The 19,656-nt window shown below is 38.0% G+C and overlaps 1 protein-coding gene and 1 pseudogene across 1 annotated transcript; both read right to left on the bottom strand.

The window, feature by feature from the left end:
* Positions 1–13,244: 13,244 nt before the first annotated feature.
* On the bottom strand, positions 13,245–15,207 carry LOC101417190 (glycerol kinase pseudogene; annotated as a pseudogene).
* A 2,554-nt stretch (positions 15,208–17,761) lies between these two features.
* Positions 17,762–18,700, bottom strand: LOC101416749 (olfactory receptor 6C6-like). The gene has a single exon (XM_023585803.1). It carries the CDS (start codon positions 18,698–18,700, stop codon positions 17,762–17,764), a length of 939 nt encoding a protein of 312 aa, XP_023441571.1.
* Positions 18,701–19,656: the final 956 nt, after the last annotated feature.

The raw sequence follows: 19,656 nt of genomic DNA, 5'->3' as shown, positions 1-19,656 counted from the left end.
TTATTTAAGACTTGATTCCATTGCCAAAGACATATTGAAAAAGAAAAATGAAACTGGGGGAATCACACTGCCTGACTTTAAAACATACTACAAAGCTACAGTGGTCAAAATTGCTTGATATTGGCACAAGGATAGACACACTGACTAATGGAACTGAATAAAGAGTTCTGATATAGATCCCCACATATACAGTCAACTGTATTAGACAAGGCCACTGAGCCCTCTGAACTGGGAGAGAATGACCCCTTCAACAAATGGTGCTTGGAAAACTTGATATCCATATCCAAAAAAATAATAGAGGAACACCATCCCACACATTATACAAATATTATCTCAAGATGGATCAAAGATCAAAGTATAAAAGCCAAGAACATAAAGATCTTAGAAGATAATGTAAGGAAGCATCTACAGGATCTTGTATTAGGAAATGGTTTCATGAACTTTACACCCGAAGGATGAGCAACAAAAGAAAAAAATAAATAAATGGGACCTCCTCAAAATTAAAAATCTTTTGCACTTCAAAGGTATTTGTCAAGAAAGTGGAAAGGCAAACTACTTAAGGGTAGAAAATCTTTGGTAGCCATATATCTGATAGGGGTTTAATATCCAGCAAATATAAAGAAATCTTACACCTCAAAATAAAAATACTAACAACCCATTTTTAAAACGAGTGTGATTTAAATAGAGACTTCTCCAAAGAAGAAATACCAATGACTAAAAAGCGCATGAAAGATGCCCAACATCACTAGCTATTAGGGAAATGCAAATCAAACCTGCAATGAGATAACATCTTGCACCCATCAGTCTGGTGGCTATTAAAAGACAAAAGACTATAAGCGTTGGAAAGGAAGTGGAGGAATGGGAACTCTTATACACTGATGGTGGGAATGTAGAATGGTGCGGCCAATGTGGAGGACAGTTTGGCAGTTCTTCAAGAAGAAAACTATAGAACTGTCTTATGATCCAGAAATCCCACTGCTCAGTATATACCAAAAAGAATTGAAAACAAGGATCTGTCTGTCGTCTGTCGTCCCCTATATGTTTATGGTGTAATATTACATGTTTTATATCCGACAGACTGATAATGTAAACCATAATGTAAAACATAGGTTAACTAACAATTTAGAAAACTGTATATCCTAAAGTATGCACCACAATGTAAGCACAGATGTCACCTTGTTTGAAAGCTATTGTCTCAGACTCTGTACATCACTTTAAGTAAATATGATGTGAATAGGTTGTAAGAGTATCGCTGTGGAAGGGAAAAGGTTTTGTGGTGGATGTGTGGGAGTGCTGTATATTGTATATATGAATTGCTGTACTCTAGGGCTCTTCAAAAGAGAAGTTCAATAATTAGGGGGAAAAAAAAAAGAAAAAGATAAGATGTAGAATTTTTCCAAGTCAACACGTATTCTATATCTAACCTTTAAACCCATCGCTATATGCCATTTTGCTAGTAAGGGACCCTAACATTATATTGGGCTTCAATTTTTCGAAGTTCTGGATCACAGAGTGGTTCAACAATGGCAGCAGAGGAATACTGGTATAGGATACTATTGACAGGAGATATATGGCTGACAGGGAGCTATGCAGGGCATATGTCCAGGGTGCATGGTAATGTTTGGATTTACTCATAGTGGCAACAATTAAAAACTACAGCTGGGAGGGTACTGGGTTCCTGGCTGGGGGTGCTCTGTCGTGGTTCCTAGGGGAGCAGCGGCAGTCCCCCAGGTGCAGCGGCAAGGACTGGGAAGGAATGAGGGTCCAACAGTGAGCCCCTGATACTAATGACTATGCTTGTGAGCCTATATGCCTGAAATAAGAACAAGTCCTAGAGCAGCACCATGCCTGGGAATTTCCTCCTGACAGCCTTCATGTTATTCAAATGTGGCCAGTCTCAAGGCCAAACTCAGCATGTAAATGCACTGCCTTCCCCCCAGCATGGGACATGACACCCGGGGATGAGCCTCCCTGGCACCGAGGGATCACTATCAACTACCAACTGATGATGCAACTGGAAAATGACCTTGAATTGAAGGCTCGATGCGAATCAGCAGAATATCCCTGTCTACATATAATAACATGACTTTAAAATGCTGTTTGACCTAATGTAAGGGGGAAAAGGAAAGGAGAAATGAGTTTATATGGCTACGAGTCTCTAAAAAAAGAGTCTGGAGGCTGTCAGAAGCATTGCCCTTATGCACAACTGAGTAGAGTCTAAGAGAAAGATAAAGTAGATACAATCCCCAGGTGTTGGTTCCTTGGAGGGATAAAGAGACCCACGGGTTCTATGGTCATGGCAGAAGGGGTTCACTGCCATGTCAGATGGCCCTTCTTTGGAGCTGGTGTTTCTGTGTGATGAAACTGGACTCAGATGGGATCTCTTTTCATAAGACTTTCATGCTACTTTACTGGAACTGTAGTTGGTGTTGGGGTTTAAGATATAATTAGGGGATTTGAATCTCTGGACTGACAATATGATAGCCAGGCCCTGAGCCTCAACAGACTCCAGCTCCTACAATCGGATTTATTGGACTCACCTCACTCAGCTAAGATGGAGTTGAAGAAGGACAACCACCACACCATGGAGCCTAGAGAGCCTACAACTGAAAGCAGGAGGATTGCATCCAGTATCCATGTGGAATCTGAGCCTCCTCTTGACATAGAGGTGCAATGGACACAACCAATTCAAGGTCCACAGAGAAAAGGTGGCATTGGAGTGGGAAAAGTGGATATGGTGGCTGATGGGTATGGGGAATGGCAGGAAGAGATGAGATGTGGAGGTGCCTTTGGGACTTGGAATTGCCCTGGACAGTGCTTCAGGGGCAATCACCGGACATTGTAAATCCACCCAGGGCCAACTGGATGGAATGGGGGAAAGTATGGGCCATGATGTGGACCATTGACCATGAGGTGCAGAGATGCCCAGTGATGTACTTACCAAATGCAATGGATGTGTCGTGATGATGGGAGTGAATGTTGCTGGGGGGGAGGGGAGTGGTGGGGTGGGGGTGGTGGGGTTGAATGGGACCTCTTTTTTTTTTTAATGTAATATTTTTACAAAATCAATTAAAAAATAGAAAAAAAGAAAAAAAAAACAAGGATCTGAACAGATAATATGCGAACCAATGTTCATAGCACCATTACTCTCTCTTGTCAAAAGTTGGAAACAAACCAAATGCCCATCAACAGATGAATGGATAAACAAATTGTGGTATATACATACAATGGAATATTACTCAGCTTTACGAAGGAATGCAGCATTAATATATGGGATAACATGGATGAATTTTGAAGACCTTATGTTGTGTGAAGTAAGCCAGGCACTGACGCACAAATCTTATATGACATCACTGATATGAATTAAACACAGTGAGCAGACTCACAGTGATAGAGTCTGGAAGATAGGTTTACAGGAGACAGTATAGGAGAAGAAGGTTGTGAGTCAATGCCAATATGGTCAATATCCACGATAAAGAGGAAGGGTGTAATTATGTAGTGCATGGACATAATCATGGTGCAGTGATGATATCGGGTTGGGCAGGGCTGGTCTGTAAGGGAAGCAAGGTGGAGAGGGTGGGTTGGGCTGTCCATGTAACTGGGGAGAAGGACTAGGGGAAAGAGCAGGTGAGCTATGGGATTTGCAGGTATGTGGTTGAAAGTATATTATTGGGAATGTTCTTTTGGCAAATATGGCAGGGGAGGGTTACTGGTTTAAAGTGTTGGATCTGGGGGCATGTGTGAAGGGGATACTGAGGTAGACTTCTAGGGAGTGTGTAGTGGTCACCTTGTCATAGTGTGTTGTAACAATGGGTGGAGACTCACATAATGAGAAGGATGGTGTTGGACTCTCATCATGGGGAGTCCTACTATAATCTCAAATAGAGGGGTGGTGTCTCTCAAGAGCATAGGTAGTGCTTAATAGGGGAGGACAGGCCTGTATGTCAAGCGTTCAATGTTGTTGCAAGTAACTGAATCTTGACCTTCAGTGAGTTAATCTTGCTGTTACTATGGGTGCCAAGGGGAGAGGGAGGGAGGAATATAATAGATGGAACACAGGACGTTTTTGGGGTAATGGAATTGTTTTACATGTTCTTGGAATGATGGATACAGACCATGGTAAATTTCATCAAAGTCTATAAAAGTATAGGGTCTAAAATGTAAATCATAATGTAAATCATTGAACACGACTAGTAGCAATGTTTCAATATCTGTACATCAATTCTAACAAATGTACCATCCACATGTAAAATTAATAGAAGAAAAGGGAAAAGGGGGAGGATATTGAGTATGTGGGAATCATCTATATCCTGTACATGACTTTTCTGTAACTAAAGCTTCTTTGAAGACAAAATGAAAAAAATAAGGTACATAGGGAATAAACAGAAGAAAATGTTACTGTATATACAAGACAACTGATCCTACAGTGATGAAAGTCATAACGTCATTTTTTTTTCATTTGGTATTCAATTAGTTTTTATTATTTCAAATTTTTCAAAAATTTTTTGTATTTATTTGTTATTTTAAAAACTATCAATATATCACTTTCTTATTGTGTTTGGCTACTTTGCTGGCTTCAGTTTTGAAGAAATTTTGGACCACTGAGGGGTTAGAACTGTGACAGGGGATGATCTTTGATGTGGGGTATGAGAGATGGGAGATGCTTGGGAAGAGGTTCAACTGTGCCATACCTACAAGGCATCTGAATATGTTCAAGTGCTCATGGGGCATTGCCACAGTGAGTGGAGATCCACACAATAGCAAAATGAATATCAAATTTCTATCCTGGGAAGCTTTGCTACCTTCTCTAATGGGACAGCAAAAATCCTTCAAATACTGCAGCATTGACTAGTGAAAGGAGAATGGATCACTAACGAGCTCTTAATAGTGATGACTGAACTCAAGAAACTTTACTTTTGAAATTGAAACTTAGTCTAGTATTACAGGGTGTCTAAGAGTTACCTCCTGAAAGCCTCTTTGTTGTCCAAAAGTGGCTTCTCTCTAAGTGAAACTCAACATATAAATAATTGACATTCCCCTCAATGTGGGATATGACTCCTGGGGATGAGCCTCCCTGGCACCTAGGGATTATACCAAATACCAACTAGCAATGCAACTGTTAAAAGACCTTGACCAAAAGGGGGAAAGTGTGAAAACAAATGAGTTTATATGGCTAAGAGATTTCAAAGTGAGTCAGCAGGTCACTCCAGAGTTTACCATTATGCATATGTCATCAGGATCCCATTTACTGCCAAAGGAAATGTTGTCTCAACTAGCAGGGTCTTGTGAGCTCTGGAGACATTCAGTCACTATAGGCAAGGTTGGACATTTCTGGACTTTGGTGCTCTGCCAGTGGGCCCTACTTTGAAATTTATGCTCCCCAGTGTAACAGAGTTGAACTCAGTTGTGGTTTCCCTACACATGGCTCTTCTTCCCCTTCTATCTGAACCTATAATTATTACTAGAGTGGATAAGTGTATGTCCAAGAGACTTAAAAATTTGGGCATTCCATGTGCCAGTTAGGCACTGAATCCCAAGAGCAATGCAAAACCTATTCTTCTGTTCATTGAACTTACCCAGGACAACTAACAAGGATATGAAGATGGACAACAACCAATCCAAGAAACAGAGAGAGTCTGCAACTGCAAGCAATGTAGTTCCATCCATCTGCCCATGGGATCTAAGCCCTTCTCAGTTAGAAGCAAAGTGGTCATCACCATCCCAGAATCCTCAGGATTGTGGAATGAATGATGTACTAGAGTAGACTTACTGTTATTCTACTATAAACTTATTTGATTCAAGCAATGGAAGAACTGTTATCACTAATTGGAGACAGTGGTAACTGGAGGAGGGAAGGGAAAAATAGGCATAATATGGGGGTATTTTCAGGACTTAGGAATTGTCCTGAATGATATTGCAATGACAGACACAAGCCATTACTTATCGTGTCATATTTTACAAAATTGTGCAGGAGAGAATTAAATTACAATGTAAACTATAATCCTTGGTTAGTAGCACTGCTTCAAAATATGTTCATCAACTGTAACAAATACATCACACTAATGAATGATGTTGTTAAGGTGGGAAAATCTGGGAGAGGTAGGGAGTGGGGCATAAGGGAATACCCCATAATTTTTATGTAACATTTATGTAATTTAAGTATCTTTAAAAAATAAAAATATATTATCAAAAAAAGACTTAATTCCATATGTTTACCTTAAAGATTATTAAATTGAGAGACTCTTAATGTTAAACAAAAGGGAAGAGAAATGTTTAACACCATTTCCATATTTCTGTGAAAACGGGCCTAAGATCTAAAGTTTGCAAACTAGTTATTTAAAAAATCATAGTTATTAAAAAATCATACAAGTGACTTTTTTCTTTAACAATAAAAATCCCATTCTCCACCCTTCCATAATAAAAAATAGTTTTCTCCTGTTAAAAAACAATCAAAATACACACACATAGAATGCTTATTGGATCTTTGCTCTTTTTTTTTTTTTTACCATGTATCACCCTGTAGCTGTTGATATAATTATGAATTCCAAAAATAGATATTGGATTATGTGTGTAAACTTGACTACCTGGGCATGATTAAGTTATGATTAGGGCTTTGATTGGATCATGTCAGTTGGGTGTTGAGACCCTGTCCCTTGGAGGGTGGAGACTCACAGATAAAAAGCATTGCAAAGGACAGAGTTGGAGTTTTTTGATGCTGGAGGTTTTTGATGTTCGAGTTTTGATCTTGGTGCTTTGATGTTGAAGTCTCAAGATGGAGACCCAGGAAATAAGCACAGAGAAGGAAAGATAAGCAAGCCCTGGGAAGAGAGGAATCCTGAGCCTGGAGAGAAGCACGACCCAGGAAGAGAGGAACCCAGGAAGCTTCAACAGCCAACTTGCTCTAATTTGGGGACATAGACTTTGGTGAAGGAAGTAACCTATGCTTTATGGCCTAGTATCTGTAAGCTCCTACCCCAAATAAATACCCATTATAAAAGCCAGCAGACTTCTGGTATTTTGCATCAGCACTCCTTTGGCTGACTAATATGGAATTTGGTACCAAGAAGTGGGGAAGTGCTTTTTCAATTACCAAAATGCTGAAATGGTTTTATAAATGGGTAAGAGGTACTTTTTGGAGGAATTGGGAAATGCTTGATGGAAAAGGCCAGAATCACTTTGAAAGAGACTGTTGATAACAATATGAATGCCAAAGAGACTTTTTATGATGCCTTAGAAGTACATGATGAAACTATCATTGGAAACTGGGGGAAAGATGATCCATTCTTTAAAGCTGCAGAAAACTTAGCAAGATTATCTCCTGGTGTTTTATGGAAAGCAGAATTTGAAAATGGTAATCCTGGGCATTTAACTGAAGAAATTTCCAAAGTAAACCAGGAGAATGCAGTCTGGTTTCTGCTTGCAATTTATAGCAAAATGCTGGGAAATATGCTGAAGACTAACTGTCAGGCACAAAGGTAAAATAAACATTCTGGAAAGTTCAAGCCTCTGGAAATCAAGTACCCAGATGAAAGGGCTCCATTGAAGGACTTAACTAAACTTCGAACTTGTAAATCAGGATTCAAGATGCACTTTCGTTGGAAAGACTTGTGGAAAGTCTTACTGTTTGACAGCTTGGACCCCTGCTTCCTTTATGCTAAACCAACAGACTTTTTGAGAGAGCTATAGGAACAAAACTACTATCAGTATGGAATAAAAGGGACATGGAAAGGAGAGACTGAAGGGGAAATGACTTCAAGAGGAAAACCATGGAAGATGAGATCTGGAGTTAAGACATCACCATGGGCCAAGAGAAGAACCCACCCATGTGTACTGAGAGGATGAGTTTACTTCAGCAGGTGAAGAGGATTGATGTTCCCATCTGATATTCAGGGAGAGGTTTGTTGTTCCAGGGTTCAGAGAGGGTGGAGCACATTCTTCAAGGATTTGAGTGGTTAAGGCAAATACCCCATAGGTCTGAGAGAGTTGTACCTATCCCCCATGGATTAGGGAAGACCAGGTGGTCACCTCATTGCCCTGAGAGGTTTGAGCCTGTATGCCAAAGGTTAGAGAAAGTCAGGTGATCAAATCATTGCTCTGAGAGGATTGAGCCTGTATGCCAAGGGAGGGTGTTCCCCCACCTCACTGTACTAGGAGGGTTAAGACTCTAACCCAAAGAGTGGATAAGGTGAGGCAGTTACCCCAATGCTCTCAGAGGGTGAGGTCTGGAGCTTGCATTGGCACCCAGATGCTTCTTGTGTGTGGAACCAAGAAAAGGGCCATTGGGCAAGCCTATGGAAAGGGTGTGTTTCCAAAAGACCCCAAGAAGAAGAAACCATGGTCTTAAGAATGACTCTCAGTCTTTGAAATTGAAAAAAGGTTGCCCTGCATGTCTACTGAACTGTAAAGAATGTTTTCCTCCCAATTTCTCCTTATTGTAATGAAATATTTATCTTTTGTCCATTTGTGTATCGGAAGTAGATGAATTGTTTTGTAAGTTTCAGAGGTCTATAGCAGACAGGACTTTGCCCCAAAACAAACTATATTTCTTTAAATTGATTGTGATATGATTTAGTACTTTCATTATTACTGATTTAAGGTTTTTTCAAATATTGTAATGTCTTTTTTGGAATTCAGAAGTTGGAGTGTAGCAGTTTAATATACTTATGAATTCCAAAAATAATGTTTGTAAGCTGCTCTGTACCTGGGCATGATTAAGTTATGATTAGGGCTTTGATTGGGCCAGGTCAGTAGGGCATTGAGACCCCACCCCTTGGTGGGTGTGGACTCACAGATAAAAGGCATGGCAAAGGAGAGTTGGAGCTTTTGATCCTGGAGGTTTTTGGTGTTGGAGTTTTGGTCTTGGCATTTGATTTGAAGTCTTAGACTTCCCTTGAGCCTGGGAAGTAAGCACAGAAAAGGAAAGCGAAGCAAGACTTGGGAGAAGAGGACTACCAGAAGCCTGAACCCTGGCAGATGTTGGCAGCCATCTTGCTCCAACATGTGGAAACAGACTTTGGTGAGGCAATTAATCTATGCTTTATGACCTGGTATCTGTAAGCTCCTACCCCAAATAAATTTTCTTTATAAAAACCAACCAGTTTCTGGTATTTTGCATCAGCACCCCTTTGACTGACTAATACACACCCCAAAAAAGCACTACAGAAAAGCACAATAAAAATCTTATAATAAAATCATTAGAACTCAGATAGTAGATGAAATTATAATTTGTTTTGGTATATAACCATATTATTAGAAAGTATGAAAAAGTAAAAGGCTTTTCCTTTATAAAATCATTATTGCATCTCATTTGAAGTCTCTCAGAGTTACATTCAAATCAAACTGTAAAGGTGGTAAAAAGCCTAAGTATTTAATAGCAAAAAATTAAAGGAGTAAATTTTTGTTAAAAATCTATCTACTTGGAAAAATTTTCTGTAAGTATACAAATAGTATTATTTTCAATGTAAGGAGTCATAAAGCAATTTGCTAAAAACAACAAATATTCCAAATAGCTTTCTTTAATGAAGTATTTCCACAAATTTATTCAGGGAAAACCTTTTGTACTTCAATACTTAACTCTTGCCATCCTCATGAACAGAACACACAGATGATCCATTCCTCTCTCCATGTACTTGACTCCATTCCAAAATATGTGAATCATTTGCAGTATCGCCTTATCAACTGTTTGACTAATTTATTTCATATTACCTAAAAAGACTGTAAAATGGTCCTCTTACTACAATTAACTTATGTTAAGTTTTGCACATGTTCCTTAGTATTACACACAATAACATCTGAAACTTAATCATTTATTGATCTCATGAAAGACTTATGCTTTCTACGCGCTGAAGGAAAATAAATATCATGAATGAAGAATTTGCGGGAGAAGTGATATCCAAGAAAATCATTTCCTAAGAAGTCACCAAATAGTATATTTTACAAGCATTTTCCATAAAAATGTAAAATAACACACACACATACATAAACACACACACCACTTCTTTTAATTATGATGCAAGTAGATAGATTTTAACAAAATTTTACTCCTTTATTTATTTTACTATTAAATATTTAGTTTCCTAAATCCATACCAACCATACCAGCACACTTACCCCATGGAATTTAAGAAAGACTTCCAGCACACCAGCATGGATGCTAAAATGGGATAAAAATAACCTTAAATCTTGTGAAAGTCAATGTGATATTTGTCTTTGCTGTATCCTGCCCATATCACATCATAACCACCATAATGTTTGCCATCAGTGGTGGTTTCATTCAAGGAAAGGAAGGTGGAATTGGTTATCTGATCTTCCTGGGTCTGACAAGAGTGAGGAAATTGTTAGAGGATGAATATTGATAATTCAGACTGGGAATTTTCAAACTTTACGTTCTCACTTGTGGTCACTTGGAAAGAAGCATGGAGTAGAAACTCATCATTCTCAAACTGAGTCTCGAGGATACACATAATATTATGAGTATATGAAAGAGTAGAACTTGTAAAGTGGAATGCGCAGTTCTAATAACACTAAGGATCGCAAAGAAAGACATGACAGGCTTAGGTTTTAAATTCCCAGGTAATTCATTGTCAACAAGCCAGATATTTTCCATGACTGCCCCCAATAGATTTCTCCCCCTTGTGCTTTTTCTCTGGTTTAGCTGAAAACAAGAATGATTTCTAACCTTGCACATTGTCAAGTAGGAGCATTGGTTGAATTCACACCCTCACACATACTTACACATACTTACAACTACTCAGTATTAGACTTATTTCATTTCATTTTTAACAATTCTGCTGGTGTGTAATTGTATTACATGTGTTTTAACTTACAGTTCCCTGAAGATTTAGGAAGTTTTAAAACATCTTCTTTCATATTGGTCATATTCATATCCTCAAGTGAAATGGCAGTTAATGCTTTTGCCCAATTTCAAATCGGTTTTCTGCATTTCTGTTATTAACTGTAGGCATTCTCTATGTATTCTGATTATTGATCCTAGATATTTGTCAGATATATATTTTTGCATATATATTACCTCACTCTGTGAGTCTCCTTCAATCTCTGTTTGGTGCCTTCTACTGAGCAGAATTTCTTAATTTAAATACATTCTAGTATAATAAGTTTCCTAAAAAATTGTCTAGTTCTGACTAATTTTTGCAGTTGAGAAAATTATGATATCCTCCAATATTACAGACTTTTTCTGAAGGTTTCCCAAAAACTTTCATTGCCTTACCTTTTGCATTTATGAATGTAATCTATCTGAAAATTAGTTTTTGCATAGTGTGAGCTTTAGATTAGCAAAACATTTTGTCCTTATGCATATCGAAATTCCAAGGTAGCTACTATTGAAAATATCCATTTCACGTTCATACTGCAGTGTCATATTGTTATAAATGAGCAAACATTTAGTTGTATCTGTTAATGGACTTAATAGTCATTCCATTGCTAAAAGTTTATAATTTTAAATCCATGTAAAATTATTTAAACTTACGGCCATATTATTTGTCATAATTTGTACTAGTACTAAGTCATACTTTTTTTATATTTTCCTTTTTGGTTTTTTTTTGTTAGGTTAAATTTAGCTTGGCTATTTTTGATTTTTTTATTGTTCTGTTTTGTTTGTGTTTGTGATTTATGTTTTCATTTTAATTAAATAAACCATTTATAATTACTTCAAAAGCACAAAGAAGAATTAAAAGTTTTTGATTTGTATTTCATTGAATTTATAGATCAATTTCCAGAAGACTTCACCTCTTTATATTATGGAGACTTCCAATCAGTGAACATTGTGTATCTCCTCATTTACATATATTCTTTAACTCTTTTTAATAATACTGCAATGTTTTGTCTATAGATGTATTGCCCATGATTTATTAGAACAATTCCTCAATGGCTCTATTTTATGCTACAGAAAATTGTATGTGTTGAAAGTCATTATTCATTTTTTGTAAGACAACAGTAATAAATGTTAATTAATAATTATAATGACTTAGTCCACAGAAACCTAACAAGATCCACTTGTTCTTTTGAATAATTTATTAATAAATTCTTTTGTATTGTTTTATATATACAATTATGCTATTGCTTATCAATATTCACTTAGGAGAGATATAAATTTCTCTGACTTAATTGTACTCAATCAAAAGGGATTTTGGCCCCAGGGGATATCTGACAAAGTTGACTTTTTTTTTTTTTTTTTTTTTACCACCTAAGGGATGCTACTATTATCTCCTAGGTAGAGGTCAGAGATCCTTCTAAATATTCTACAATACACTAGATAGCCTCCCACAACAAGAAATAATTCAGACTCAGATAACTCTAGAGCTGAGATTGAGAAAAATCTTCTCTGATTATTATTTGCTTATGTAATTCTATTAATGTCAATACATTAACACACACCCTGCTACTCTACTAAATTATTTTATGTTTGATTTAATTTTATTAGATTCTCTAAGGTTTTGTAGGCATGTAAAACATCTTCTGTAAACAGAGAAAGTCTTACTTCTTTTCCAATAATTATGCCTTTGATTGACTACCCCTGTCTAATTTCTTTGACTAATACTTCTGAGTATTACAATATCAAAGAATAGTGGAAATTGGGAACAATCTATCCTTATTTTTTACTTCTATTATTTCTACATAGATAAGATCTGGACTTTAAGACCAAACTGAAATTTCCATGTTATGAAAATCAATTTCCAATTTCCTCATGATTTTATCTGAAATGAGATTTAAATTCTGTCAGAGGCTTTTGTACATCTGTGGAAATATTCATTATTTTTTCTCCTAATGATTATTCATATGATGCATAATATTAATTAGTCTACGAAAAATGACCCCAACAAATATATCTGTAATAAATCCTACTTGGTCAGATTGTATATATTAATTTAATGGGTCTTGGATTATTTTGGAATTTAATTTACATAATTTGAACAAATATCCACAAGTTATACTGGTTTATATGTTTTTTCTTTTGTATACTGCCTTAATCTACTCAGAATTCAATGATATATATAAATAATTTGGCACTCTTTTCATCAATTTTAATACCTGAATCAACTTATAGACCATTAGAGCTACCTTGTTTTAAAGGTTTGACAAGATTCCCATGAAAACATTTGAGTGTAGAGCTTGTGGAAGTGTACTTCCTTAAAACTCCATTATTTCTTCATCAGAAATAGTTCTGTATAAGCTTCATATCTCTATTGGGGTATGTAAATTAAAAAATATATCAGTCATATGGTTTATATTTTCAATTTTATTTGCATTGCTTTATAAAAACTTGGTAGACTTGTGCTTTCTCCCTTTTTTTCTTGAAAAATCTTGTGATGGCATTTCTATTTTTTTCAAAACATATGATTTTTTTTTTTTTTGCTGGTGCTGCATATTCTTTATTTCAAGCCACAGGTCTACTTGGATGGTCATGCAGCAAGTGGCTTATAAATAAAATCAGAGTCTATGAATAATGACATCACAGTAGGAGACAGAACTGCTGGATTCTCTTGTTGCGCAAAAGGCTCGCTTCCTGGGAATCCATGAGTTTGTATTTAAGGGACACCTGAGATGTACCTTGCTCCGATTAACATTACCATGCTGCTCACTATAAAAAAGCCCAAGGGCAGACTACAGAAGACACTAGGGTCACCACTTTCAGGAGGCTGAGTTGTAACCCAGCCCACTGACTTCATCACAGCTTTCTTCCACATAGCATAACGAATTTCACTTTCCTCAGCGTTGATCTGTGGTTCAAACCGCTCCATAGTGACAGCTGACAAGTCATCAGGATCCAGGCTCCAAACTCCAACTCCTTCTGCAGCCCCTGCTGCCATGGCAGCTCCCAGGGCAGTTGTTTCAGGCATGGAGGGCTTCACTACTGGGATATACAGAATGTCTGCTTGTAGCTGCATAAGAATTTTGTTGTTGGTCATTCCTCCATCTACCTGCAAATGCCTGAGTGGAATTCCACAGTCGCGATTCATGGCATCCAAAATCTCTCGGGTTTGGAAACAAACAGCTTCTAAGGCAGCAAAAGCAATATGGCATTTATTGGTAAACTGAGTGAGACCACAGATTATCCCTCTTGCACTGGGTTCCCAATAAGGTGCATATAATCCTGAAAATGCTGGGACAAAGTAGCAGCCATAAGAAGTACCTACTTCTTTAGCAATTTTTTCAATTTCTTCTGAGGTTTTTATGATTCCAAGATTGTCTTTTAGCCAGCGAACAAGAGCACCAGCTATAGCTACAGAACCTTCCAGTGCATAATACACTGGCTTGTCTCTGCCTAGTTTGTAAGCCACTGTGGTCAGAAGGCCGTGTTCAGAAAATACACACTTACGACCTATATTACAGAGTAAGAAACAGCCTGTTCCATACGTGTTTTTGGCTTGTCCATCCTGGAAGCACATTTGTCCCACTAATGCAGCAGACTGGTCCCCCAAACACCCAGATATTGGCACACCTTCCAAGGCACCAGCTTTCATTAGGCCATAGATCTCAGAAGAACTCCGGACATTTGGGAGAATCTCCATGGGAATTCCAAAAAAGTCGCAGAGCTCCTTATCCCATTCCAAAGAATGTATGTTGAAAAGCATCGTCCTGCTTGCATTTGTTACATCTGTACAATGGACACCTCCATAGACTCCTCCTGTTAAACTCCAAATAAGCCATGAATCAATGGTCCCAAAAAGGGCTCTCCCTTCTTCAACAGCCTTTTGAACTTTTCTCACATTGTCAAGTAGCCAACGAAGTTTCACTGCACTGAAGTAAGTGCTAAGTGGAAGGCCGGTCTTAGACTTGACGAAGTTATTATTTCCTGGAATTCTTTTACTAAAATTCTCAACAGTAGACTGGGTTCTTAGATCAAGCCACACCACAGCATTGTAGAGAGGCTCTCCGGTTAGCTTGTCCCAGATGACAGTGGTTTCCCTCTGATTGCTGACACCAATAGCTTTTATGTTGGGAATATCAATGTTGAGCTGTCCAAGTTTTTCACACGTTTTCTCTATACACTCATAGACAGACTGCAGAATTTCCTTAGGGTCTTGTTCCACCCATCCTTCTTTTGGGAACTCTTGTTTTATTTCCACTTGATGATGACTAACTAGTTCGGCTGTTTTCGAATTAAAAACCAGAAAGCGTGTGGAACTGGTTCCCTGGTCCACAGCCCCTACCAACGGCCCCAAAACGGCTTTCTTTGCGGCTGCCATGAAACCAGCTTCGGGTGGGCGAGTGGTCGGTGGTCGCGGCCGGTTTCCCGGGCGACAGCGGCGGGCGGCGGGGGGAGGGGCGGCGGGAAGCCTGGGGGAGGGAGGGGCGGCGGGGAGTCAGGAGTGCGAGGTGGTGCGCGACGGCAGAACCAAAACGTATGATTTTGATTCTTTATTAGCATTACAACTTTCCTTTGCTCTAAGCCATTAACGTCTTTCTCCGCTCCCCCACTCATTGTTTTTGTGCTGTCTGCTGGCTGTGTCCTTCCAGAGTGGGAGGGAGGCACTTAATCTCTTATGTCGCCTCAGCTCCCTAGTCTGTGGTGTCTCTCATTTTCTCTCCTCTGTGTCTCTTTATTGCATCATCTTGCTGTGCCAGCTCTCCGCTGGTCCTGCACTCCTGCATGGGCCAGCATGCTGCACAGGCGAGCTCTATATGTGGACCAGCTTCCCTTCATCATAAGTCCCCAGGAATCAAACCGTGGACCTCCCATATGGTAGACAGGAATCACTTGAGTCACATCCACTTCCCTAACTTCTGTTTATATGAGAAATACTTCCTTGTCTAATCTTTCTTTTTTTTTGTCTTTTTTCGTGTTACATTTCTGTTGCCAGAGTTAGAACGCTTTAGGGTGACATGTGAGATCCTAGTTCAGAAGTGCCACTGTACCCAAGTATTCTTTCTTTATTGGTGGCTGATTCGTGGTGTGTGTGTGTGTGTGGGGGGGGGAGATGGAGGGCTAATTGAAGCATATTGTACATTAATGTTTTGTGTTTTCTTTTCTCTTTCAGGATCCTAAATATCTCCCACCTCTTATTACTTGTCCTTCATGTTGTGGATTCCAAAGGGGATATACAAATTCCTATGGTTTAATGTTTATTTCTTCCATGGGATGATTTCCTGTGCGGGATTGCTCTTCCACTCCCATGGGTAATCTAAGTCCTTTCCTTGTTGTCAGTACTCTGAACTAAAAGTTCACTTTATAAACTTAGGATCTACATTTTTCTGCCTGGTGATTTTCAGATGCATCTTGGTTCAGTGGCTATGAACTGCTTCTCTCTTCCTTTTAGTTTTCCCCTGACTGGGAAAGAGCTTGGGGATGTGCTCTTTGTTTTTCTACTATTAGATAAATACAATTTTGGATGTTCTCTGTCTTCTATGTATGCCGATTACATGTTTTATAGAGTTTTATTTGTTCTTCTTTTTATTCTTTATTGTTTATGGTGGATATGCCATGAATTTCAGTTAGCAGGGTGCCACTAGCTCACACCCCAAAATTCGCTCTTCTATGATTCACTTCTCAAACTACTTATTGAACTGACATTTCATCTGAAGTTATATCTGGGAGTGAATCTGCTTCCACACTCATCTCTGATGTTGACAGTATTCATTTCTGTGCAACTCCATGAGTGGGGGCCTTGATTTCTTGTTAGTTTGCAAGTAATTCTTGACTTAAACCTTGACTAGATGGCTCAAAAGTTATCACTTTTGATTTTTTTTTTTAAGATTTATTTATTTATTTATTTCTCTCCCCTTCTCCCCACCCCGGTTGTCTGTTCTCTGTGTCTATTTGCTGCGTCTTCTTTGTCCGCTTCTGTTGTCGTCAGTGGCACAGGAATCTGTGTTTCATTTCGTTGTGTCATCTTGCTGTGTCAGCTCTCCGTGTGTGCGGCACCAGTCCTGGGCAGGCTGAACTTTCATGCTGGGTGGCTCTCCTTACGGGGCACACTCCTTGCACGTGGGGCTCCGCTACGCAGGGAACACCCCTGCATGGAAGGACACTCCTTGTGCGCATCAGCACTGCGCAAGGGCCACCTCCACACAGGTCAAGGCGGCCCGGGGTTTGAACCGCGGACCTCCCATGTGGTAGACGGGCACCCTAACCACTGGGCCAAGTCTGCCGCCCCTCGCGCTTAATTATAAAGCTAATGATACAGGTGAATGATACTAAACCTACCTTTCAACACCCCAGACTTTTTGCCTCTTCTTCTAATATCCATTCCCTGCTTCATTCTTATGTATAACAAAATTCATGGGAATTACATATTTTGAACTGCTTTCCTCACTCACCAAGAGAGCTAAATGTTCATTGTTATGCTCACACAAATCTGTTCATAGTTCTATCCTAAAATGAATATACTGTTTCCTCATTTGTCATCCTAATGAGGAGAAAACATAGGTCTCCCGTAGAGTCTGGGCAGACCTACAATAAATAAATGTCGAAGAAAATAATTGATTACATTTAGCCGTGTAAATTTCCACAAAAATACACTAGTACATAGGTAAAATACTTTCTCCCCTTGCCCCAGCCTCCCACAAGGAGAGAAGTACTGGATCACAGGGAGGAAAATAATTTTAAATTTTCGTTGAATCTTTAATTGAGTAGTCTTACTATAACACAGCAAGGACTTTTAATCATAAAGAAAAGTAGAAAAGAATGACTCATACTGAAAAATGAGGTTAGTGCTTTTAGAGAGTTAGCTGATTGAAGGATAGCTTAAGTAAACTTGGAGAAATGAGATGCAGTTTTTCAATGTTTTAAAATTTCACTTTCCTTATTTTCTGAAAAAAGTAAAAATCTTTTGGAGTGTATCCTTAAAGACTTGTTTCACTTGCTGGTTCCTTAGAGTATAAATGAAGGGGTTTAATGAAGGGGCAATGGATGTATAGATAACAGCTACACCTTTGGATAAAGTTACTCTTTCTTTTGCTGATGGCTTCATGTAAATGAAGACACAGCTTCCATAGGTAAGGGAGACTACAATCATGTGAGAAGAACAAGTGGAAAAGGCCTTTGTTCTTTTCTGAGCTGAAGGGATTTTAAAAACGGTTTTGAGAATATAACTGTAGGAAACAATCACTAACAGCAATGTGACTACAAGTGTTACAACTGCTGAAATAAAGGAAATCAATTCTAACAAATGAGTGTCTGTGCAAGAAATCTGCAGGATAGGTGAAGTGTCACATATGAAATGATCAATTACTCTGGAAGCACAGAATTCCAGTTGCAGTCCCATGACCAATGGTGGAAAGGTGATCAGAAAGCCAGCTGTCCATGAGCTGAGTACCAATTGGTAGCACACTTTGCTGTTCATTATGATAGGGTAATGCAGCGGTTTGCAGATGGCAACATAGTGGTCATAGGACATGGCAGCCAGAAGGTAAAATTCAGTAACTCCTAACAGGAGGAAAAAGAATAACTGAGATGCACAAGCATTGTAGGAAATGATTTTGTTTTTGGTCACTATGGTTATTAGGAATCTGGGAATACATATCGTTGTCAATGAGATTTCCAATAATGAGAAATTTCGGAGGAAGAAATACATTGGAGTCTTGAGGCGGGGATCCAGGAGAGTGAGGAGGAGGATTGATAGGTTTCCCATCACACTCAACATGTAGTTGATAAACAGAAAAGTGAAAATTACAATTTGCCATTGGGGGTCATCTGTCAGTCCCAACAGAATGAATTCTATCTCTCTTGACTGGTTCTGCATTTTGGTTTTGAATCAAAAGTTACTTCAAATTCAGAAATTACAGGGTATTTTGAAGCTATAAAAACAGTAAAAAGAACATATTAGGAAAGGTAAACAAGTTTAAATAGTTTATCCTGTTTGACAAAGTAGATGATACCTAAAATTACAAATCTTATCCACCTAGATATCTGCCAATTCACTGTTCCATTTAAGCCGAATTTATCTTCATGAGAGTACTAAATTCTTTCTTTTCCCGATTCTGGATTTCAGGGATAATTTAAATTTCTGTCAATCATTTACAAATAAATTAATTCTGCTTACACATTCTAAATAGAGAGAAAATAAAATTTATTTTTAAAATATATTTTCCTAAATTTTAGTAAATTATTTTTTAAAATTCTTATATCTAAACAATTTTGCCAGTGTCAATATACAATGTTTTTTCAAAAATCTTTACCTCATAAAAAGTCTTTTGTAAAGATATGGAAAATATAAAAAAATTATGAGTTACATTTTTCTCTATCTAAACAATGTCCTATATTATATGCCATTAATTATTTTACCTCCATGTAGTGCTTCATTATTCTTTTGTCTTATTTCCTCTAATTATTAATTTTCTCTGATTCTGAATACATTGGTCTTCTTATAATCAGTTCCCTTTAAATTCATCATTTGGAAGTCTCTTCAAAATATAGGTAATATATTGTCCTAAGCCTCAGTGAATCAGGGGCAAAGTGTAGCTTCAGGAAAAACAAAATGAAACAATTATTTTTAAATTAGATCTTACATTTGAATTCAGATTTTTAAAATCTCACGTATTACTTCTTTGTTATTCAGAACACATTAAATAATTACCTTAATGTTATTGTCAGGGTGATTTTAAAAACAAGGAGAGAGAAATGTAATGAAATCCTTTTGTTAGTCAATAACTCATATAGAAGTGATATTAAACAGTCACTTATGATCCTAATTATATT

The sequence above is a fragment of the Dasypus novemcinctus genome, chromosome 12 (assembly GCF_030445035.2).
Source record: "Dasypus novemcinctus isolate mDasNov1 chromosome 12, mDasNov1.1.hap2, whole genome shotgun sequence".
Taxonomy (NCBI): domain Eukaryota; kingdom Metazoa; phylum Chordata; class Mammalia; order Cingulata; family Dasypodidae; genus Dasypus; species Dasypus novemcinctus.
Note: the sequence above shows the minus strand (reverse complement) of the source record. Positions and strands in the feature narration are given on the sequence as shown.

What these genes read in the sequence shown, in the direction of transcription:
- LOC101416749 (XM_023585803.1), bottom strand. Translation starts at nt 18,700, where the DNA reads ATGCAGAACCAGTCAAGAGAGATAGAATTCATTCTGTTGGGACTGACA.